At 38.8% G+C, this 25,609-nt stretch overlaps 2 protein-coding genes across 3 annotated transcripts; both read left to right on the forward strand.

Moving 5' to 3' along the window:
• Nucleotides 1-364: 364 nt before the first annotated feature.
• Nucleotides 365-12,451, forward strand: stam (signal transducing adaptor molecule (SH3 domain and ITAM motif) 1). Of its 2 annotated transcripts, XM_079452409.1 has the most exons (14): nucleotides 365-657; nucleotides 5,535-5,619; nucleotides 5,710-5,785; nucleotides 5,931-6,026; nucleotides 6,346-6,492; nucleotides 7,288-7,378; nucleotides 7,460-7,652; nucleotides 7,935-8,029; nucleotides 9,412-9,500; nucleotides 9,721-9,808; nucleotides 9,893-9,947; nucleotides 10,074-10,227; nucleotides 10,634-10,749; nucleotides 10,873-12,451. In XM_079452409.1, the coding sequence occupies exons 1-14, from the start codon at nucleotides 618-620 to the stop codon at nucleotides 11,078-11,080; spliced, it is 1,533 nt and encodes a 510-aa protein (XP_079308535.1). In that variant the 5' UTR covers nucleotides 365-617; the 3' UTR covers nucleotides 11,081-12,451. The 2 variants fall into 2 exon arrangements, with proteins under 2 accessions (XP_079308535.1, XP_079308534.1); XM_079452408.1 differs by having other exon boundaries at nucleotides 454-657; nucleotides 9,893-10,227; nucleotides 10,873-12,445.
• A 1,154-nt stretch (nucleotides 12,452-13,605) lies between these two features.
• On the forward strand, nucleotides 13,606-16,483 carry tmem236 (transmembrane protein 236; the record flags this gene model as incomplete). Its single annotated transcript, XM_079451543.1, has 4 exons — nucleotides 13,606-13,853; nucleotides 14,019-14,091; nucleotides 15,657-15,780; nucleotides 15,873-16,483. The coding sequence occupies 4 exons, from the start codon at nucleotides 13,606-13,608 to the stop codon at nucleotides 16,481-16,483; spliced, it is 1,056 nt and encodes a 351-aa protein (XP_079307669.1).
• Between the last annotated feature and the right edge of the window lie 9,126 nt (nucleotides 16,484-25,609).

Raw genomic sequence — 25,609 nt, forward strand, 5'->3', positions numbered from 1 at the left:
TTTAAAGCAGCACACCAGTAATATTTGCACATGTATTTAGGAAAAGGTTCAAAATAAGTTGTCATGTGTGTTGTCATGCTGTCAGTCATTGACATTGCTCTTAGATGACTTGGTTTCATGCAGGCTAACGAAGCTCCGTCAATGTTATCAATGTATTAACTACAGTATTTGCTGGCCAATACAATGTTTTGTTATTTTTACGTGTTTAAACAAAAATCACAAATTGAGTTTTTGTCACCAAGCCTACAGACAGGTTCAACTGTCATGTGTTGCCACCATCACCTCATGTCACACGAGTCTGACATGTGATAAAGTCATATGATTTCATAATAATATAAATCACCATTTTATCTCGCGCAAAACAATCTGATGTTTATCTGGAAATGACACATAAGTGTGTTTCGACAATATTCAGTATGGGGGTTACTCCAGCAACACCTCTCTCTATTACCCACAATACACTGGTCCTCCTGCTCTGTTAGGAGGGGTTTCCATCATCAACACGGAGAGTACTTTATATTTTATTATGTTTATTCATTCACTTTTAACCAAGTGCTGACAGGGAGACGAACAAGAAGAGGAACGAGCTTAGATCGCGTCGCGTATATATCTCGGCCATGCCTCTCTTCGCGTCTAATCCCTTTGATCAAGATGTTGGTAAGTTTGATATGTCATGCAGTTAGCAGGCATGCTAACGCTAGTACAGCTGTCTATTGTTGTTCATAGCAACCCAGCGGCTTTCTGAGTCTTTTCTATTTTTGTGGTTTAATATGTGCGGGTTGATGTTATTTAGGCGACTGTGCATTTTCCATCAGTGATTTTGTCGCAAAACTGCTAACTCAAAGGGGTTAATGACAACAGTGTTCACAGCTGGTGAGCTTTGTGTGTTATTAGCCTGTGTGCTAGCTAAGTTTGTAGCTGTGAAGTGTTGGCGAACGGAATTGTAATTTTTGTGTTTGTAAGGCATTGACAGTGCAATGAAAGCAAAACCAAATGGTGTCCGTTTCGCTTCACACGATTGAAGGTTTAATTCAGCCCGAACTGAAGCATTTTCACTCCGTAACGTTACGTGAGCTAACGGTTCATACGGTGACGCTGCAAATCCTATTATAGGAGCCTGATAATTGATATTTTGCTGTGTTTTGATGACATGTCTGACGTCTTTATCTTAATAATAATAGCATTCTGGCTATAAAGTATAGTGTTGTGTAGCATGTCACCTCAAAGTAACGTTACGTTATCTTCGTAAAATAAAATGCATGCACATTGGGTCTAAATGAATTACCATCTGCATGGGAGGGTTAAGTGGTTTTAGGAGTTAAAAGTCGTGTTTATGTCAGATTATTGAAGGTCTGAAATCCAGCAGGGGCAAACTCAGAAATGATGGACAGATATCATTTGTTCATGGTTGTCTGATGTGTGGCTCTCTATAGACCGTTTCAGCTGCAACAACAACATAAACAAACGTTATGTGGCCCAGCTTAACTTCACATAGACCTCTGCAAACAATTCATAACTGTTTAACAGTTAACTTAAATTAATACAATTAATATACAGTAAAATGTTTATATGCATATCAATTAAATTAAAAATGTATATTAACTAGGGCTGTCAAATGATTCATCACATCCAGAATAAATATTTGTTTTACTGTTTACATATTATATTTCTGTGTACTGTACATATTATAAAAACATACATACATACATACATATTTAAGAAATATATCATAAGTAATACATATTTACAGGGCTCGACATTAACGCTTGTCTGGGACAAGTGAATGTTTTGTTCGGGCGAGTGAGAGAGAATTTTACTTGAAGTAAACTTGAAAAAATAATAATAATAACAGTGCTACGAAAAATATCGGTCCATCCTGAGAAGAAGATGAATGGGGGCATTAGACAGAGCTGCGTGTTTGTGTGAATTGTCGCGGTTGTGCTTGTTTGTGTGTGACGATATTGAGTCCGTGTAACTAGATGTGGACTTGGAAACCTGTTATTTAACTGTATACAACAGTTCTTTCTGGTTCTCGAATCTGATTGGCTGAGACCAGGCAATAATCCACCATGATTACCACGGGAACTGACTGTTTAACCGCTTTAATGACTGTTTGTAACAAGCAAATCCTCCTAAAAATCCCATAATGCCCCTTTAAGAGAAACTAAATGTTGTCAGTTTCTCTTAGCTATTTATTCACTGCAATCTAAGCTCATGGTTTAAAAAATTACAGCGAGGGTTTCAATCACAGGCTTAATATAATAGAAATAGCATAACTAGGGGTGTAACGGTTCTCGGTAAAAAATTGAACAGCACCGTTCTCCGTCAACGGTTTCGGGAGGCACACGCTTGGACCATAAATCTGCTCATCATAAATCTGACGATGCATTTGGTTCGTTAAAAACAACAATGCGTAAAACAGACCGACAAAGTCCAGCTAATGTACTGTATGTTTGTTGATGGATACACCTTTTAATACCTACAAGAAATCAAATAACGTAGACTCATTTCAATAGGATTGACATATGCTGCTGTTTTATGACCAGTCATTAATGCTTTCATCACCCGGGTGTTGTGAGCGTGCGAGTGCAGGTGAGACCTGAACAGCACATGTTGCTGTTTAAACTAAACTCATTCAAGCCTTGCCAATTTGAACATTTAATGCACAAGAAAACTCGCTTGCGCGCCGTGAGAAGGTCTTGAAGCGAGCACAAGGAAAGCTGAGTCTCAGACATGGCACAAATATTGAGTTGTCTTTGAAGTCTTGTGCTTAAACAGACAAATGCACACACAAAGCAGGTCAACATGCCCCTAATGTCGAGTATCTTAACAAACATAGTAGGTTATGACGAAACAGACGAAAAATAACGCATGTGTACAGTATCAGTGTACTGCATCTGTTGCATTCCTCTTAATGCGACAGCAGCATGTTCCTGCTGTCTGTTTAAAGCCAAGGAAATCTCTCACTGCTTGTGACTCAATAGCTTCTGATTATATGATTCATCTTTATTTGATTTGTGCATATGCAATGTTATGTTATATATGCTTACTTTAATCTGAGGCATTACTCAATATATATACAGTATCTTATTTTGTTCTGCTTTGCTCTGTTGTTTTATTGGTGCTGTTAGTTGTAGCTTGATTATTTGTTTTTATTTGTCAGTAGTCCCTTTTCTCTGAACATAGCACATACCGAACCGAAACCGTGACCCTGAAGCCGTGACACAAACCGAACCGTGAGTAATTTGAACCGTTACACCCCTAGGGATAACACATTCTCGTGAGTCGCCTTTTAAAAGTCTCTCTCAGCACAGCGCACATTTAAAAGAAGTGACGGTTTCGAATTAGTAGCGGAGGTTTGTTTAACTGTTATGCTGGGCTGGAATTCATTGTGGAAGAAAGTAGTTCCCATGTTCCTTTAAAATCCAGAGGGTTTAAAAAAAAATATATATATATAATTATGCAAAAAGTACAGTTGCTGAGCATGATGTCAAGTCAGTCTGCTACTTCTGGAGTCATAAATGATGGCGACCTTAACTCCCCAGGAGTTAAATATTACAGGTAAACGATGTCATACAAATAAAAACAGTAATATAATGAATTATTATAAACTTTTAAAATAAGTCTACCTTAAGAATAAGCTTTTCCTAAAAATACAGCTTGCTATGTCTGTTTGACTGTGCCGCGCTGTGTAGAACGATTATAAAGCGGCATTAAACCTCGCACTGTACAGATCAAACTGGCGCTCTATAAAGAGGACACGCAGTTTGTGAAGACCCGCCTGACTTTATAAATGTGTAAGGAAAATGTGTGTCGTGCAGCCCATGTTGTTATAAAGAAGACATATTTATATTATTTTATTGAATATGACATCAGAATAAAAAACAATCAAGTTTAACATTATAACTTTGAAGGTTGGCTGTACAGAAGACACACACCTGAATTGATAACTGTCCAAAGTTTGCGTTGTATTATGAATATGTGTCTATGCGCAGTTCGTGCCAGGTGCGCCTCACTTTATATCGCCCCCTAACCTTATACTGTACGACAATAGTATTGCATAAATGCGCTTAACAAAACAAACACGCTGCCGAGCCGTGTGATTTCTCATACTGCCTTAAGAGCAAAATTGATAATCTTATCAAAATAACAAATTATATATTTCAATGATGATAAAAATTAGCTTAATTGTTTGTACTTTTCTCTCGGGTGCATGGGCTAAATTACATTCTCTAATCGGTCGCTTTAAATATTTATCTTATGAAATGGACAAACTTGATAGGTAGGGCTGTGCAATTACCTGCCTTCCCTGTTGCGTCTGCAACAAACGCAACCGGGAAAAACTATCCATCGGAATATTTGCTGATAAACAATAGTTATCGTTATCGTGCCGATTCATCAGCAAATCCGATGAATCGGCCAACCTCTGGTTTTAAAGACACTCCTATGTTGTTTCTAATTTAGCTACACAAGTGTGACGTTGAACTGTTGTGTAAATGCAATATCGCTCTTGTAGTCGTGTATATAGTTATCTTATACATTAACAGTATGGCCACGTGCCTAATCACAGCCATGCTGATATGAAGAGCACTATATATACAAAAGAGGGATATTGCATTAATGTCATCTGGCTATGTGTCTGAGTGAATGAGGTGCACAGATTAACATACTAAAAAAGAAATGGTCGAGGATTTGTCTTTGTCTGCACTGTATGAAGATATAAACACACAAACCTCATATCCAGAGTTTCTCTGAGAGTCTATTTTTTACGAGCATTTTACAGTTTGAGTGAAGCTTTAGTCAAGCACCCTAAAACTCAAGCGTCTTCCTGATGACCCGTCAAAATAAAAGTCCCGTCAACACTCCGACGCAAAAATACCGTAGTATTTTCTAAAGGAAATTCTAGTACCCTTGTAGTTAACTGCTAAACTGTAGTATACACTGTTCAAAGGCCCTTAAGTATCTACGAATTTCACTGCTGTTTATTATACTAAATAACACTTTAGTATACTACAGTGATTTAGGTGGACATACCTTTATTGTATAGTAAAAAATAATAATACACAGAACAAAAAAATAAAACTAATAAAAAAGGTAAACAAAAAAGTAAATGCCACTAATTAATCTATCTATATGTAACAATAATGTAATTTGTCAGTTACCTGCCTATTCATGTTATGAACTGCACTTATATTTGTTTAATGATGACAATAGACGTTTGATACTTGTGCTACAACTGTTTGGCCTTTGCTACAAAACTTTAAACATCTGTAGGACCAGTGATATGTGCAAAAAAGATGAGGTACAGCCCGGACATTAACAATAATTACTGCTTGCCTTTGTTCTATAGCAATAATGGAGAGTATGAGCAAATTGAGGTGGCCGCAGTAGACACTAGGTAAAATTCTCAAAAGCAAACTTGACCAATCAGGATCCGAATAAATGATATTGACCCTTCAAATGAAATAAAAAATGTTGAATGCCTTTAATTCTTCAAAATGACACAAAACATGTAAAAAATTATTTATCCGCAGAGAAAGCAACAAGTGAGATGAACACAGCTGAGGACTGGGGCCTCATTCTGGACATATGTGACAAGATCGGACATTCTCGCACTGGGTTAGTGAACAAGAACCTTCAGGATGTTTATGAGATGTCTTTGATTTATTGGTTTATGTGAAACATCATTATGCTCATTGTCTTCTGAAGGCCTAAAGAATGCTTGCGATCAATAATGAGGAGAGTAAATCACAAGGATCCCCATGTCGCCATGCAAGCGTTGACGGTAAGACAATCGAATCTTAAAGCATTCTAGTTAATGAGGTGGGAGAATGATCCACGCGCATGCAAACAACTGAGGTCATTGATTAACTTTGATTGTTCGTGTGAAACTGTTCTTAATGTGTAGATTATTGGTTTCTCTTACATAGCTACTTGGTGCCTGTGTGTCAAATTGTGGGAAAATATTCCATTTAGAAGTTTGTTCCCGGGAATTTGCTAGTGAAGTTAGCAACGTGCTAAATAAGGTATGTACTTTGTTTTGTATTAGACATACAGTTTGCCTGTGAATGTCTGTGTACTGTGCACGTTAAGTTTGTATTCATAAACCCTTACAAAAATCTATTAATGTTTATATATCATTTAAATTAAATATAAATATATACATGCTAATGTTTCCTAAATACATGTGTACGTGTATGGGTTTATAAATACAAAATTATTATGCACTGTACAAAGAGATAAATTATGTAAACACAAACGTTTATTCTGGATGCGATTAATCACGGTTGATACCTTTATTGTTGTGTCAAGCACAAGACTGATGTTCAGGTGTCTGTCCTTAAGGGTCACCCAAAGGTATGTGAAAAGCTGAAGGCTCTTATGGTGGAATGGGCGGAGGATTTCCGTAATGACCCCCAGCTCAGTCTCATCTCAGCCATGATCAAGAATCTCAGAGAACAAGGCGTTTTATTCCCAGCGGTGGGCTCTCAGGTTAGCGGGCCAGTCCAGCTCCCTACTGTACAGCTTTATCAGTTGTGTAATATCAGTCTGGATCAGAATCTGTCCGGATTCTGTGAAATACTGTGGTTACTTATTACACATATATAGAGAATTAAAGTGTGTAAGATGTACAGTTTCAGTTTAAAGGCCCATTTACACATACTTTTTACACTGTACACATACAAAGTTTTAACATAAACTAAATGTGGTTAATTCGGTTAATTTCCCTAACTGAGAACCGACACTCGTTATCCGAACATTAACCGTTAACTGATAAGATTGTAATATTAAATTGGAATGAAATAAAAATACATTCTATGTCTCATTTCAAAGAAGCAGACTTCGAAATGAGACGCAGCTACAGTTGATGTGGGTCTATGACACATTAAAACTAAAAAAATGTTTCACAGATTTATTTTAACATGCAAACAGCAGCATAACGAATGGTCAACAACCGCACCTGCATTCACATATTATCACGTTATCAAGAACCTGCAGCGTTTTGGACAATGGAGAAAAACTAAAATCCAAAGCATGAAATAAACTGGCAAGAAAAGAACTTAATTCATTAACAAATTATGACAAAACGAAAACACAGAAGAACCGATTTCTGTAATTTTTTAAAATAAAAAAAGCAGTCCAACAACAGATTGTTTGGCCCACATAGAGATCTGGTCTCACCATCATTGTGTCAGACTGAAATTACATAACACATTGATACAAAAGAACTATGAAAACATCTCCTAGATATATAAGATGTTTGACTAGGTTTGGTTGTTTGTTTAGGCAGCAGAACAAGCAAAAGCCAGTCCTGCGTTAGTAGCTAAAGATCCTGCAACATCAACAAACAAGAAAGAGGAGGAGGACCTTGCTAAAGGTAATAATGCTGAGGATTTCAATAAATTGCCTTGTAGAAAGAAGTGTTATCTCACTGCTTTTGTGTCCGTTTCTCTGTCAGCGATCGAGCTGTCTCTTAAGGACCAGCGGCAGCCTCAGGTCTCTCTGTCTGGCCTCTACCCGAGCACCAGCGCTCTCCTCACCTCTCACAAGACAGATGGCAGAAAGGTCAGAGCCATCTATGACTTCGAGGCGGCCGAGGACAACGAGCTCACCTTTAAATCCGGCGAGATCATCACCATCCTGGATGACAGGTGAGTCTCTGGATTGTCATTTTTATTAGCTTTTCAGACTGTGTTTGAAATCTAAAATGCACAATGACAATGCTGTTTTACGATCTTTGCATTTGTTAGCCACATCATGACTGTTAATTCAGCTCTTTCAGTTGCTTGGTTACAAGCACTTGGTTACTGCTTCAGAGTAAAGGCGATCATTTAATGAACACTGATTGAGCGAATGATTCTGAACACAGCTGAAGAGTTTGGTTTTCTTGGTAATGAGTGAGAAGTGGCTGACGGATCTGCTCTCTATCACAGTGACCCTAACTGGTGGAAGGGCGAGACGTATCGGGGTGTTGGGCTTTTTCCATCGAACTTTGTGACAGCAGATTTGACAGCAGAGCCTGAGATGAGTGAGTAGAGCTGTCACTTCCTGTGTTTTCCGTCTGTCAGTCCTGTTTCACATTATTTTCCAGTAGTTTGTCTTTGTTATGCAAATCACTGTTCTAATGCAACCACAAACACTCCCCTTCAGTGTTTCGCACAGGAATTTGAGATACTACTTAGCATATTTGTGACGTCATCACTTGGTCTAGTATCACTTGTACTGTCGTATCTATCACATTAAATTGTATTTTAACACAATTGAATGCTATTTTTACATATTATCTATACTGTTTCAGACATAAAACGAGTATAAAATAGTGACTAAACATGACCCAATAACATCACGTGTTTAATCAGCTGTTACTTTAACTGCTGCTGAAATCCTGATTTATAAACGCTACATCGTCTGACCAAATCACCATACATTAAGGTTGAAGAGCAGATGTGGGAATTTGGCTATATACTTGTTTGTCTCATGCAACGCATATGCTTTACTGCTGTTGCTCTTCTTCTGTTGAGTGATAGTTTTATTGTAGATTGCGTATAGCAGAGACAACTCGGCGCAAAGCCTATGCAGTATCGCTTCCCCTACTCCGCGAACCTCTCGAGCAATCTCTGTGATTGAGTTTTTTGACCTGAGGGAGGTCGGCTCTTGTCTTGGTTACACAAGCAACACGTGCGTGGACACTTATGCCTAGTGGTCACTGCCTGTCGACGCAGACAATGACGCACAAGTAGAAATGAAAACAGACACGTAGCCTACTGACTTGCCTTTCATTAAGTCATGATAAACTTGCTGTTTTCTCCGTCAATAACGTTTGTGACTGTTGACGTTTATGTGAAAAGGCAAGTACACTAAGAAACTCCTATTGAAAACACCGCCACCTTTAATTTGTTCACTGTCATGTGAGAGAGAGGCGCTGAGCAAAGAATTAAGCCGTTTTAAATTGTAAAATAAAAATAGGAATCATGAATAATCTATTCATGGTGTCCAGTTTTGATAGTGTGTCTGGCCGCAACGAATAAATCAATATGGGAAGCAGATACACAATATGTTGTTATGAGAAATGGCCTATAAACCTTTTTTGGGTTAGTTTTGAAACTGGCGGAACAAATTGGACTATGGCGTCCATAGTCTAATTAATGAATTAAACACTGCCCTTAGAATATAAAATAGGAATGCCAAAAATATCTGTGGGCATTGGGTTCTGTTGTTGGGCTCTTCCTACACATGCCTTTCACTAAAATAACTGTAAATAATAATATAACGTAAAGTATCATCGTAACAATAGTAAAAAAATACAATCTTAAACCTATTGCGTTATATTATTGTGCCTCCAAGCAGGTTCCACCTTAAATTTCTTCCTCTACACCTGGCACTCACCTCTGTGTGTTCTTCTGTTCCCAGTTAAAACCGAGAAAAAGACAGTGCAGTTCAGTGAAGACATCCAGGTAGAGACTATTGAACCAGAGCCAGAGCCTGTCTACATCGATGAGGTGAGGTTGGCTCTGTATTCATCCGTTTCTGACACGAATGTCTATGTGAAATTGCATAGTGGTTTGAGTGAGCCACTAATACACTATTTGATTGACTGCAGTGATTCAATATCCCAGATGCTCTCAGCGGGGAACTGTGGTAAAATTAGTAGTAGCAGCTCACGTTGAAGTATTGTGCAGTCTGGTCGGTAATTCTGCATCCAATGTCTTTGTTCCGCAGGAGAAAATTGACCAGCTTCTTCAGATGATTCAGAGTGCAGACGCAACCGATGATCAGTCAGACACCTGTGAACTGCTGCAGTTGGAGGGTGAGTCCAGAGACACTCTGTTTAGTAAATGTTCTGCAGTTGGTTTTGTGGAAAGATTGTAGTTTGTTTCTCTTCCCTAATTAGGTGCCTGCAATCAGATGGGTCCTCTCATTGATCAGAAGCTGGAGGACATAGACACGTATTTCAAATTTCCAGCTCTTATTCAAAATGTCGTTCAAATCCAAAAAAGAAAGCCAGTCCCTAATCGTACAAATGCACATGTTTTTTACAGATCACATAATTATCCTGTTCCGCTTGTTTTCAGAAAACACTCCGAGATGTCCGAGCTCAACGTGAAGGTCATGGAAGGGCTGTCCCTCTATGCTAAGCTAATGAATGAAGACCCAGTGTATGCTATGTATGCTAAACTACAGAGCCAGCAATACTACATGCAGCAGACCCCCAATGCTTCCCAACAGGTGAGAACCTGCCACCGCAAAGATAAATTGTTTATAAGACTCTTGATTTTAAGATAATGATGGAATTCATTTTATTTATAAAAAAATACATTTTTGGATCATCACGATGGGTACATATATTTATTTTTAGGTTTGTTTAAAGTCACCATGACATCCGAAGGTAAAATTCGAAGTGTTTTACAGTGTTTTAGCGATGAATGATTTATCCGTGCACACTTTTTTTCTTTTGCACTTGCAATCTTTATTCAAAAACATTAAGCTCCTCTCCCCCTCTCAACAAAAACTTTTCACCACATGACGTGAGCAACAAAAAAGGGCAAACGCCCTACGCTGCAGTCAATCGCAACTTCCATTTCATGGGGACTTTAATATATCAGAGATGGATAACGCACGTGTGTCTTTTCAGGTGTACCCTGGCCAGTCCACAGCAGGGCAGTATGGAGCACCTGGATACAATGTTCCAATGGAGCAGCTCTCTGCAATGAACCAAACAGGAACACCAATGCCTGGGCAGCCTCCTAGGTACCCACACAGATTTTTTTTGTTAATGGTTTGCTTCAATCTCACTTTCTTTGCTTAATAGTTGCTTAGTTTCACTTTATTTAATGTAAAATATCTAATTTCGTGTTATTTTTGTTACATCAGTGATGTCCATATGTACATGGGCCAACCCGCAGTGTACAGCCCCAATCCTTGCAGCATGCCCCCGGCTGACCTCCAGTCTTACCAGAACCCAGCCAGCACTCCAGCTGGCATGAACCAGAACCCCAGCTACACCATGCCCTCCAGCCAGAGCCTTCCTCCTACCACAGACAACCAACAGACCCATTACCCCGAAAAAGCTCTCTTATAGGACCCACAGACACTGGAGATTTCTGGTTTCATACAGACACGCACGCATACTGTCATAAAAAAACATTCATCTTCAAAAGACACACAGACACAGATATCTTCTAGATCGTCTTCTCTCTTTCTTTAGGACACTGCAAACACATCCAGTAACACAAAATCATGAAATGTTGACTACTAACTGGTAGTGTTCTCAGAAAGCAGTTTAACAAGCTTCTGGATGTGTCTTTATATTTTTGGTTTCTGAGGAAAAACGGTGACGAGGAACGCAAAGCTCACATGCCGATATCATTACAGTAAATAATGACTGGAAGTTTCTGACAGGAAAAACACAAGACTGCATGTTTGTGTTGTATATACTTTACCGGTGTAGGTCCCGATAGTTCAGTGTTTGTCACAGCAGGTCCTGTAGGAGAGGTCTCATCATCGTTTGAATCTGTGAATGTGTGTGTGTCTGCGAGAGAGCTTAGACCCATAGAAGTCATGCCACCTCTCCTCCAGAACCATGTAGCGAAACACTGCCATAGACTTGCCAGTGGCCCATAACCCCAATGTCTTTAAGCTCACTACTCAGTGTTAAAAAGATGAAATGTTTTTAGTGTTTTATTTATATTTTGATTGTTGTTTTAATGGACAGTACATTAATACAAGAAGGATGTAATATTCTGCCTGTGTGCAGATGTGTATATATGAGACTGACTTCTGTCTTTAGGACGTAACGTTCAAAGCAGCTGCTTGTTCTGTAGAAAGGGCACATGGGAAGGTGGGTAGCAATATTGCCCCACGTCATGCACTTTTAATTTCCGTTCAGCTCTCATGTCATGTCTACTAAAAAATACTAGAATGTCATTAATTATTTCTCTTTATTTCCATGACTGCTTAAGGTGTTTGCAATGCTCATGCAACCTCTCTTGGATTTTATCAACATTACATTTCTTAGATTGTCCTCTAGGAATGAGTGATTACGTGTATAGTTAGGGTTAGCACTGACCCTAACACACTGTAGCGTGTTGAACGACTGACCCGACCTCATGTTTTGAAGTCCTGGCAAGGGCTGAGCCCACACTAAAGAAAAAAATGACTGGCTCATACGCCAACACTCTTTCGGACTAGTAAGCCCACATTTCTGTCTCTATGTAGCTACCGTGTTATCAGAGTAGTTGTCCACTTTTCATAGAGAACCATGAGCCAGTTCTAATGTAACACCTTATTTGCACACGGAGATGATAATCCTTACCTAAACCTTATCCACAGGGAAAATGACTGTTTTTGGTGTATCAGTTCTGTTAAGTGTACCCTGTTGTTTGTATGTACTATTTTAATCATCTTATTACTTATTAGTATTCACAATAAAACTAGGCCAAATGTACAGCGCACGTCTCATGATTGTGTCTACTTTTTGTGGAAATAAACTTTAGTTTAGGGACATTGATTACTTATTAGTTGAAGGTCCATTGTGTAAAAAGAGTATCTATAAAGAGAAATGCAATATAATACACAAAACATTGTATTCAGAGGTCTATGAAGACCTTACATAATGAAGCGTTATGTTTTATTACCTTAACCCGATTCACAAAGCCCGCTGTGAGTGCCAGAGTGCCTTCTGTGTGAGCGCAAGCTAGTAACATTATATGGTTGATATAATGTTGATAAAATCCCATTAATGGGATCATATTTTTCATGTTGTTTATACAGTAGCTCAGTTCTGTGTCAGCCACCGTAGTGCTTTCAAATGGACAGGTGGGGTGAGCCATTGGTTGCAATTCACAACCTCACCACTAGTTGTCGCTAAATTTAATATACAGCTTTGAGTGTAGCTTGGGGTTGACTTCTGAATTTTATAAAAGCCACTAAGCCAGAAGTTTCCTTGCAGGTAGAGTAGTATATTTTCAGCGCAATGCACAAAAATGACTCTTAGAAATACAATAAGTTGTAATTTTTAAGTTACCAATGCCAAACTCAATACTGTAAATATAGTCTTTAAAGGAATAGCTCGGCATATTCTTGCATCATTTATTGAAAATCTGAATGTCGTACTTCTGAAGAAAACAAAAAAAGATATTTTCATGAATATTGGTACCCAAACAACATTGGACCCATTGACATCCATTGTATGGACACAAAATCACTGAGACATTTCTGTTCCACAAAAGAAAGAGTTATATAGAGGTTTTGAATGACATTGTAACATTGGGTTGACATTAGGTGAGCTGCACCACACACAAGTCATTAGAGTTACACATTTCAAAAAACAAAGTTTTTAGTTCAGTAAAAAGGGACAAAATCTAATACAGAATGATGCATTTTGTTGGAGCCATAATTTCAGTTTTCTGCTGGAATGCCTTTTCCCTCCCATAACGCCATAAAAAATCGTGACTGCTCCATTACTGTGACAATAAAAGAACACTAGTAGGAATGCAGTGTAAGCAGTGCCAGCGGACAGAGTCCAGACATTTAGGCATTCAACCGTGAGGGACATGCACTTGATGTGTTCTTAAGGAGGATTCACTGAAGACTCGCACCATCAAGATGCCTTCTGGAAAGACCGTTAAACTCATTCTATATGAGGTTCTTCAGTTCGCATGTCTCTGTGTTCCTGTGTTTGTAGTGATGGAGCGTTTTGCGTCTCTCATTCGATTTCTTAAGTCCAGTGAAACGGCGTATTGGCTGGTGGTGGCGGCCTCTGTGGCTTATGTTGCATCTGTAACCCTGTTTGTCTGGGTGCCTTTGAAGTACTCCACCCTAAAGAGACAACGATTTTCAGAAGTGACTGACTGGTGAGTACGACATCTTTCTAGGTCCCACGGGGACCAGACCTTCTGCTTGGTGGAAGTAACTCTTCAATGATCCTGTTTCATGTTGTAACCCTTCTCATGCTTGAAGCATGTTTACCGGTTTCTAATGCATTATCAATGTCTTTATTTCCTTTATTTCTCCTACAGGAGACCTGTTACACTTGCATATGTGCTGCTTAGCACTTTGCCTTGCTTTGCTATCATTATATCCAGCTCAAAGGTAATGCATTGCAGTTACATTTCTAAACCACTGTCATTGGTTGATTAAATCCCCTTTAGTCACACACTTGAATTTCTCTTATGAAGGACCTTTATGGTCCACGCTGGACTCAATGATGTAGGAGTACGAGATGTTTTATGGCACTCTCTGGCTATCATAAAAACTGAGGGCTCATGTACGAAACAGAAAGTTTTCATAGACAGATCTTGTCTGGGGTACTCAGTAACTCGCTGTAGAACAGAAGATTTACTATTAACCAAAGAGATGGTGTATTATAGACTGTGGAATGTCAGTGGTTGTGTATTCAGCCATTTTGCGTCTCACGTTAAAACAGTGATGGCTGTAAGATGGAGATGTACATCATCTGCTAAAGTTATCAAATGTTGATAACATCAAATGCATTGAAAGTAATGATGTGGACCTGTTTGGAACACCATAACCTACCCAAACATCAACGTTTCCTCGCCGTTCAGTTGTTCCAAACCTGTATACATTTCTTTGTTGTGTTGTGTATTACGCAAAAGAAGATATTTTAAAGAATGTGGGTAAGATTTATTCCTGCTATAGCAGTCAATAGAGTACCAGAACTGGTTACTCGCATCCTTCCAAATATCTTTTTTTGTGTTGAGCCGAACAATAAAATGTATGCAGTCTTGGAACAACGTGAGGGGTAATAAAAGAAGACCGAATTAATGATTTTTGGTAAACTACACCTTTAAGCCTAGTCACAGACTAAAATGCACGTATAAGCTGTTTCAACTGACACAATTTGCACTGACATATTTTAAATAGAGTGACTTTAATGCATATTTTATCCTATTTTGTTGTCTGGGGTGTGATTTTAAATTTTGCCCCAAAATTCAGTTATCCTTGACTTTTTTCCAGTCTGTTTTTAATCCTTCTGCTGCTAAAAGACGTGCCGCTGGATAATCACAGTTTCTCTCGTATATACAGCATCTTTTTAAGCACATTATGCATTTATTCATGCCACAGACACTTTAATGATCACATGTGTACAATGATTTAAAATGACAGTTTCTTACGCAGAATGCAAAAGAAGATATTTTGCTTTTAACTGGACCCCATTTACTTGGATTGGTTTTGTGTCCGTACAAAGTGAATGGGGGCCAGTGCTATAGCTACAAATTTGCTTAAAAATATCTTCTTTTGTGTTCAGTGGAACAAAGAAAGTCATAAAGGTTTGAAATGACAAGAGGGTGATATTCATTTTTGGTCGAACTATCACAAGAAAACATATAAATGAATCACTACCGATAGCAGGCAGCGCTTTCCTCTACACGGAAACAGCGTGTCATGTTTAGCATTTAATAACATTTCTGCCCTAAATAGTGAATTTACTGCAAAAAACAACGATTAGCACAAATTATCGACACTATTCCAAGATGGCTTTTACACATGCTGGTGTATATATTGCCAGTCCTATGACTATTTCTGTTGATACACTTAGTAGTGACTTAACTGTATTTGTTTTCAGTCTTTCGTCTGTGTTTTCTCTTGAGGACTAGTTCTCTCAGAAAGCTTCTGGCTTATTTATGGTTGTGCAGGTTCAGGTTGATGCAGGTGCGTATTTTGACCGCTTCACTGAGCTCCCTGTCTCACTGGTCCTATTCTCCCTCATCTGTGTGGACATACTGGAGCGAATACGCCCTCTTCCTCTGACGGGACAGGGTAAGAGATAACAGGCTATAAATAAGATAAATAAAATGTATTTTCTATCTACTGTTCTATCTCAAGTTGTGTACTATGTTTATTTTCAAAAGCCAATACATTAGAGTCAGACTTTGAGATGCCAGTCGCAGTGCTCACTCATCTGCAGCAGGTGACATCTGTGTCCGCACAGCTGCAGGCTAATGGAGGGGACAGTGACACATCTGTGAGGTCACCGGTGCAGAACGGGTCCCTCTCAGGTCGTTGGGGGAATGCAGATGTGCGCAGCCTTTCTCGCAACAGCAGCGCTGCATATCTTTATTCCTCCTACTCTCACTCAGGTCCTCTTCGCTTCATCTGGGTCCGTGACCCCCGTTATGACCTTTTTGTTGCCAGCTTTGTGTTCTGGTTTGACACGGTGGAACTGGTGAGGGTGGCTGGGACTTATTCAGTCTTTTACTCGGCATGGGTTTTTCCAGTATACATACTGGCTTATCTGTCCATACTGCGAGTGGTAATTACTCCCAACAGTCCTTTGTTGGCATCGATAAGCGTTCTCTCTCAGGATTTGCCCTTCCTGGTGGTGCGCATATGCCTGGTGGTGATCTTCGGTTATGTTACTCCGTTACTGTACATACTCAAGAACATTCTTGTAACTGGATCATTTGTCTACTTCGTCTTTATGACCAAGCTGAAGCTGTTGAACAGAGGAAGCATGTTCTGAGCACATTTATGAGATCAGTTTGTATAAGAAATGCAGCAATAGATGCACAGGCTGCAATGTTAGTAGTTCACCTTCAAAATGAAAATTCTGTCATCATGTACTCACCCTCTTATCATTTCAAACCTATATGACTTTCTTTCTTCCGCAGAGTCTGGTTACAACAGAAGTGAATGGGGGAATAGCTGTTCTGTTACCAACATTTTTCAAAATATCTTCTTTTCTGTTCTGCAGAAGATATTAAGTCATACAGGTTTGAAATGACATAAAAAACATTTTTAAGGTGAACTTCTCCTCTAATACATGTCTTGTATTTATAAACTGTAAATATGTTAAACTATACCAATGAAAGTGTATATTTTGTAATAGTTTTTTATAGATGTCCAAAACTATTTTTGGGTATATAATTGTGTACCAGTACAGATGTTTCCTCATCTGTAAGTCGCTTTGGATAAAAGCGTCTGCTAAATGACTAAATGTAAATGTAAATGTGTACCAAAAGGTGCAAAAAAGCTATAACATTTTTATATTTTCTATGCAACAAAATCCTGTACATATGTGCCATTTACACTGATCTAACAATGTATTTGTAATTTGTTAAATTTAACTTTTAAACACCAAATCCGTGTTGTGTGAGTATTTGCTTGCATGTGTATGTCCTCTCATGCCATGACATGTCCTGGTGACTTTTTGTAAAATTCATGACCATTTATACTTTGATTCTCTAATCTGGGTCAATAGAAAGAGAAGTATGTGACTATTACCCTTTCATCTAACAAATTAAATCTCATAACACTGCATTCTATAAATCAATCCATAATATTTTCAGTTGACACATGGCCACAATGTAAATTGGCGATGTGAGACGGCTATTGTCACACTCTTTTGCAATCTCAGCACCTGTAACAATGTGCAGTTTGACAAAGCCCATATGATATAGTCCTACTGTTCATTCTTTCAAATGCATTTTGATAATAGAGTTTTTGTACTGCAGACCCTAGATATAATACCTTGAAACATATTTTTACCTTAAAAGTAATGTGTAACTTTTTGTAAGTGTATTGTAAGTAAATTGTTAAGTATATAATTGTGATTTTGATAAATATGGTAATTTCTTCAATAGCTAATATATACAGCATATATACTGGTGTGGCAATTAGTAAAATTGTAAAAAAAGTTTTCTATAGCATGCTTTTTACGTTCTTTTTACATTGTTTAACCAGGATGTTGCTCTTGAGCTTTTTTGGGTGTGTATTCATGCACGTGTGTGTGTGTGAAATAAATTTGATGCTGCATTCAAGACAATTCAGAGGGGATATTTCTTACCACAAGCCTGGAAGTAACGTCTGGATTTAGTAACATTAAAAGTATTTAGTAACCTTAAAAGATTACAACTATTTCACATTAAAAGAACGCAGTTCCAGAAATTACTTTCGGTTTGAGGTGGGAAATGTCCAAAATACAATGTGTCTTGAATGCAGCATTACTACAGCACATTATTTATGGAGATATTTTTAAGTATTTAAGAAAGACACTCGTATTTGAATGCTATTTTCCCCCTGCATTATTCCCGTTTAACCCACAAGCCGCAATTTCTTTGTTCTTAGAAAGGAGACCGAAAAAATCCATCTCCATGCATGACTGATTGTGCCTCAGCTTTCCTCCCACAGATATTGGAATTAAGCTACGTTTTAATTCATGTATCTTAAACTTACCAGTCGGGGTGTGAACAGATGCTGCAAGTGAAATGGCGTGAGCTCTCTCTCCTTCTCAGCAGGGGACAAGAGAGGAAGAGGAGAAAGCAAGGACAGACACACAGATGCATTTTACAGATAAAGAGGAGAAGTGAAGCAATGAAGGCTAGGTTTTGATGTGAAGACGCAGTGAACGCTGTAAAGCCGGGGGACAATTGAATTCAGCCTGTGTGTCTCCAGCTTCACTAGGAGCTCTAGCACATGGTTTAGCAACAGGGAGCGTGAAAAACAGCGTGCAGCCTCATCCTCCCTCACCGGGAGCCACCGAAAGGACACAGCTGTATAACTCAGGTGATCAGAAGAGAGAGAGAGCGGTGGAAGAACTGAACCCACAAGGAAGGGAGGAGTCGTGGAGTTAGAGCAGCAGCCGAGAGAAAAAGGACGACTGTGGGCTCGCCAGCCTCTGCCTGTGTGGACTGGAGACAAGGCTGCCCAGACGCCGTTCGCTTCTGGACTCTGATTGGCCGGAATAGGCGGGGAGAGGCTGACGCAGAGAAAGTCAGGCAGGAAAATTACATTGACACCGTGTATCAATTTTAAACTCGGAGCCTGTGTGTGTCTTTGAGAAGGGGTGCGGTGGGAGGGGTCCAGGGTGGGGGGGATGTAGTCTGGGGAGAGTGCGGGCTGCTGTAAATAAATAAAGGCGAGAAACTCAAATCAAGAGCGCTACAGAGGAGACAGCAACAAAACGCACATACCTGGAGCCTGTAAAGCGTGTGCCTGTTTCTGAGCATCAGGAAGACAGCAGGAAAATGTGAATCGCTCAAGGGAATGCCTGCTCTGCTGACAGCGTCGCATTCATCAGCGCAAGCCTGTCGTTGGTGGAGGAATGCTCTGTAAACCTATAGGAATGACCCGAGGCTGTGTGGAAGAGAGACAGTCACCTGCTGTTCCTCTCACCAGACTGATGTGATGGCTGTTTACTCACGGAAAGGGATGTCACAAGAAGAGTGATATAGAGACTATCTTCTTGGCTGCACCATCATCACGACCCCTCTTGATGTTCTCTTGATGTATTGCTGTGGTCTGGGACACTGGCGGAGAGAACTGTCCACCTATGTGAGTAACCCGAGCATGCTCATCATAATCCTGTGATGGGACAGAACGCTCTTGTTAGAAAACCAGGACTACGCACGACCTGTTAGAATACATTGTTCAATTGGGACACAAAATGTACTTTTTGAATGTGTGAGATAAAGATACTGGGTTCTTTCTGTGCCTCCTTCAAACTTTGATTGTATGTTAGTGTATGTGTGTACTTTTTATGAAACTTGCAACAGGGGTGAGATTCATGTCATTGGCAAGGTGTCTAGTCTTGCTTTTTGCTGAGTATCTGCATTCTTGACTTTAATGATTTCAAAATGGCAACCTGTTCCCTCAGTAGCAGAAGAACTGAAAAAAGGTCTTTCTGTCCAACAGACCACGTATTACAGAACGTTCCCTGTGCATGACACTCTGTAAATTCATCACTCCTAACAGCTGACCTGCATTCACGTCTTTTCAGTGGGGGGCAGACGATCTAAAAATATTCTACCTGCTATTTTAAGCCACGGTTTTTACTATCACTTAGGTTTCAGCGTGGAGAGAAAGTGAATGAGAGAGAGTGCGTAAAGATGAGAATGAGCCACGCGTGAGTCACTTTGTCGCGATGAACGCTTCACCTAAACCCACCCTCGCAAAAAGATCACAGTGACATCGAGCTCACACTGACTTGACAAGCTGTCAAAGGCAAACAGGTAGTAAATAGGCTTAGGTGTCAAACAAAATGTGTGACTCGTGACCAGAAGGTTGCCGGTTCGATTCTCAGGGCCGGCGGGAGACGACGAAGGGTTCCCCCCACATGCTCCCCGGGTGCTGCAGTGATAGCTGTCCACTGCTCCGGGTGTACGTGTGTTCATGACTTGCAGTGCAGTGCAGTGCAGTGCGTGTGTTCACTACTGACTGGATGGGTTAAACGCAGAGGTCACATTTCGGGTATGGTTCACCATATCTTCCAAATAGGCCACTTACACTTTTCAGTGTCAGCAGGGAGAAGAGCTGTTGTAAGATGAAAGCGTCCCATCCTTCTGTAATGGACACTTCAGATATCCGTCATAAATCCCTAAAACCCGACTTTGGGATTTGAGGCTATTCAACAGTCACTAGTAAGACACGCTTTCATACTGAAGGTCATGTCATGCGGTTGCAAAAAAAGCTAATTAAAAAGATTCAAGCATTTTTCTAGTTTTCCAGTAAAAATTAATATATCCTTTTGCCAAAAGCTAACTTATAAAGTAACTTATTGCATCTGCTCTGATTAAGAAGCGAACAACAAAAACGTTTGACTCTATGTCGCCATCGCTGTTTGAAACATAAAGTTGCAGGTTAATGTTCATATCTTTACGTGGTTTGATGTTAATTGAGGTCAGACTGACATTGGGTCATTTTAGCGTTATGGATGTGAGATTTTCTGTTGAAACTTGATAAATAATTTTTCTGAGAACGTGTTTATTATCAATATATTGATTCATCTGTTTTAAACCCCTGATGATAGACAACAGAAAAATATCAGTCCAAACACAAGTTTTCTTTTTTTTTGAGAGACAACATGCTGTGTAGGATTTATGTGAATTAAAATGTACAAAACAGACGCAATAACTCATTAATGGAACTTTATTTCATTTGTTTTAAGGACGTTTAGAAGATATATCTGTTTAGTAATTACTTTCATTTTCAGTGAGCCATCGGTAAACTCAAACTGAAGCTTTTCTACTCTAGGGAGCATGTCGATGTGAGAGAGCTTTGTGATGGTGATGTGTCATGATGCATTGAACTTTCATTTAAACCCTCTGAAAGGACGTGCAGCCTGCTCTGATTCCCTGCCATGTGTTCTTAGTTGTTTATATAATCCCAACATGGATTATGCACCAAGAATTTTGTCTAAAAACAATTTTACCAACAAACTTACCATTCCCCTCCACCAGACTTGTTAGGGACATTTTCAGTCATTTGTTTTTGGTGTGAGTATTTTTTCACATCTGCAGTCTGTGTAACACAACTAATGGGTCACTGATGGGTCAGTTGTGGCCTGGTGGTTAGAGCGTTGGGCTTGTGATCAGAAGCTTGCAGGTTGAAATCTCAGTGCCAGCAGGTCATGACTGAAGTGCCCTTGAGCAAGACACCTTACCCCTGATTGCTCTGCAGTAATGAGTCACTTTGTAAGTCGCTTTGGATAAAAGCGTCTGCCAAATGAATAAATGTAAATGTAATTCTCTGATTTAAGCAGTAATAGATTCCTGAAGAAAACATTGAATGGAAATCCTCTGTTGCTCATCCTGACAAGGTGAAACATTAAGACCTTAATGGGGTCAGAAGAGTTGAAAACAGGAACTAATTTGGCCTCCATTTAATGTTCTTCCGTTACAAAAAGCACAAGTGACCTTGAATTAAATGAAATGTTTGGCTGTTGACATAGGCTGTAATGCCATATCAACCTTCAATGTCATGATCCTGCGGGCAGCGGGAAACAGGATGGTATCAGATGACTCTTAATACCAATTGCTGGCATTTATATGCACAATATTATATAAATGAAAAGGTTCAGCAAACCAACTCTGTTATGGTCGATAAGCTGTTGTCCTCGCTATGAAGAATATTCGGCATTTCATGAGTATAGTTTGATGCAAGTAATCACACGCAACATGAGAGGCGGTTTTAAATTGAGGCAAATGAATGAGAAGGTTTTAGCCTCAGTAACGTTAAACTGACAATTCTGTCAAAAAGCCATTTTTACAAGTCCCCTTTGAAACTATGAATTCCAAGGCATATCCATCCATCCATGGTAAATGGTGCCGTTTGGCAGATCTCAGGTCGGAGAGTATTTGAAAAGTGCTGAAGGATTATGAGCATTGCTCATCCTGTTCTAGATAGACATACAATCTGTCTGACAACACTGGGCAGGACATACCCTGTGCTCCACCTTATTCTTTCTATCATTTTAAATCTCCTCTTCCAGCTGTTGTGCGATGAGGATTGGCCGTCCATGAGTTCCAGCCTCTAGCACTGTGGGGCGGAGCATTGTCCAGATGTTGCATTGCATATTCTTGCAGAATTTGAATGCATTGGCAGTCAGAAGGGTTGAAGAGAAAGAAAACCGTAAAGAAGACAAAATGTTGTGTTTTTTGGCATGTACCGGTCATGCGATTTGATTGGCATGTCATGTATGTAGTAACTGATGTCCACTGTGTAGTTTGTTGTTGTGACTTTCATAGTCACAACAACATGAGCTGTGCATGAGCTGAAGCTGAATGGGACTAAACACCGGAGCTAACGGGACAAAGATCTCCGAGATATTGGATCTCACCTCCAACAGTGGCGCTTGAAAGCAACACTCACTGGATTTTCAGAATATGCCTAGAACTCTTAAGAATAAAAATGTCTCTTGGGTGAGTATGTTTATACTAAATAAGTTCAACCGAAGCTAACTCGGTTATGAGTAGTCATTTGTATATTGTGTGTTGTATTGTTTGCATGTGTGTCGGTCTGAGTTGTAATTCAGGGCACATGGACTTTGGGCCACATGGACTATTGACAGCTATAATCTCGAATTGACACTAGGTTTGTGGTTAGAATGACTGTAAAATTTGTTAAAGAAATTACCATCCTGATAAACATCCCGATTAATAATATAAACATGGCAACACACCAGATAGGATTATTATGCAAGACATAATTTAGCTTGACATCATAGTGATCTTTATTATTAAAATGATTATTTTTGGGAATAATTTATTTACAAAACAATGCCATAGTATGGTCTTCCTACAAAGAAAACATAAAAAATGAAACAAAATATTTATCATTAATACTGGGCAAAAGTCAATACTCATTATTAGTAAATTCCTTTCAAAGTTCTTATGAACTACAAAAGTCCAAGAAGCAATGTTAATACATCTCACAGTGACAGGCTGATCATTTCTGGCATGTTTGTGAAGTCAGACAGATGTTTGTCTCCCAGCTGGCTGTGTTTGTGTATGTGTAAGCCTAAATGGACCTGGAGAGATGCTGAGCCTGAAACTCCAGCAGTGCGTGGATGCCTAGTTTTGCCCTTCTGAGCAGTGTATTACTCTGCATGGGTTTACACTTTGCACACCCCTCTGTAAGAAGCTTACAAAGAGAGATAGAGAGAGAGCAAGAGAGAGAGAGAACGTAATCCAGCTGCATACAGTATATGCACCTATTTACACACACACACACACACACACACGTATATATATATATATATATATATATATATATATATATATATATACAGTATATATAAATTATATAATGACTGTATTTAAAAAGAAGTCTAAAAACTAATCTTTAAATCAAATATTTTAGCTGAAACATAGCTGGATTGTTCAGTTAGATAAAATTATACGTTTTAATACCAACAAGAAATACAATAAAGTGGATTTAACAATTCAAATAATATACTTATACATGATGAATCAAATAAACAGAGGATATACCAAAAGCACAGTACAATATTTGCTGTCCGGTGCTACTTCTGATTTGCTGTCTGCATTTGATGTCTTAATGGAATCAAACTATTGTATTGAAATAGTATTGTATTGCATAGCATTACAGTTTAGCATTGCAGTAGGAGTGAGATCATATAAAAATAAACAAAAACTAATAATTGTGCAAAGAACAAGTTAATAGTATTAGCTATATTGTATTAATTAATTAAAACGTATTCAAACAAACCATTTTCTGTGTATCAGAACTCCAAGGAATGGTTTGACGGTTGAACAAGCATCCTTAGCAGAGCTCCATTCTGCCACATTCTAAACATGTCTTAAATTTGCTAAAACATCCACAAGATTTTTGTAATTTTATGTCATGCATGTTTTTTTAAAAGGCCTAATTTTGATACCCAATCATATCCAATGATACCCAATAACATCTATACACCCACATTAATGCGCATAATTGATAGAGTTGGTAAAACACACGCTTGTGTACTTAACAATTAGAATTTGTTTTATTTATTTTCCTTGATTTCATCCACAGAACAGACAAAAAAGATCATGCAAAGTATGTTTTATTATACAAATTATATACAAGGTTGCACCTTTTACAACCAGGACACATTTCATTTGGAAAGATACAGTGCTCCGCTGAGTCTTATGTAACTTCTGTAAAGCTGTATCTGTTTCCCTGGGCACCAAAAATGAGTGATAGGGATTTATGAACCCTAGAATCACTCAATCCATCTGCTGACCCCACGTTCAGTGTCTCATCCAACCTATAAAATATATACTGTATTTCCAAACTACAGATACAGATACACAAACAGTATCACCATGGCTCTACCACAGGTTTACGCCTTTGAATACTGTATAGATATATAACTAAGAATGTAGTGGACTTAGCACTGCAGTAAATAAAGTTCCCCAAGAAGTGCATTAAAATAACTTTTTTGCTTTGCTTTTTCAAAAAAATCGAGAAATTCATAAGGTAGATCTGGTACTCCCCAATAATGACAACTGTACCTTTTCACAACACACTGAGACTAGTATAAATAGAATAGCTTCATAATTACAAACAACTCCACATTAAACACATTCTGATCAAATATATAATTTGATGTGCTTTTATAAAGCAATAAGCCCCAAGAAGCCGTGGGTTACAGTGCATTTTATAACAGCTAAGGGGCGTTGTTAGGCACGACACGACGCGAAGCTCGTAAACACTCACGCACCGGCCTCGCATCCCGACTCTCGTCCCGCCTACCTCACTACTATACCTTTTCCATCACACCAGGAGTATTCACCTCATTTCTAGTCTTCAATTTCTCTTTCATTCATTTCAGCGTGTCGTCTTTGTAATTGGTCTAATTTGTCTGTCATGTCAATCTCTTCACAAAATCGGACATTTTGACAATTATTTCGCTTACGTAACAGTGGCGCAGTGATTCTAGGTAATGCGGTCAGCCGTTATATATCGGGGTATTTTATAACGGCTTAGATCTCCGCTCAACCAATCAGAATCAAGGACCAGAACTGACCGTTTTATAAACCAAATTTTACCATAAATGTCAGTCAGTTCGTTATTATGTCACATGAGGTATCGGTCTTTTGCATCCGTGCATTTTTACAAGTACGCGTACATGAGCCCACTACCGATCGATGAATATAATATAAAAACAATACTAAAAGTAATATATATATATATATACAATAAAATAAAATAATTTAATGTGAAATAAAATAATAAAATAATAAAAAGATGGTATCAACAGCAACAACATAAACAAACATTATGTGGCCCAAACTTAGCTTCCGGTAGACCTCCGCAAATAATCAACAACCGTTGAGTAGTTTAAATTTAATGTAATATAGTACAA

The sequence above is a fragment of the Barbatula barbatula genome (assembly GCF_947034865.1).
Source record: "Barbatula barbatula genome assembly, chromosome: 3".
Lineage (NCBI taxonomy): Eukaryota > Metazoa > Chordata > Actinopteri > Cypriniformes > Nemacheilidae > Barbatula > Barbatula barbatula.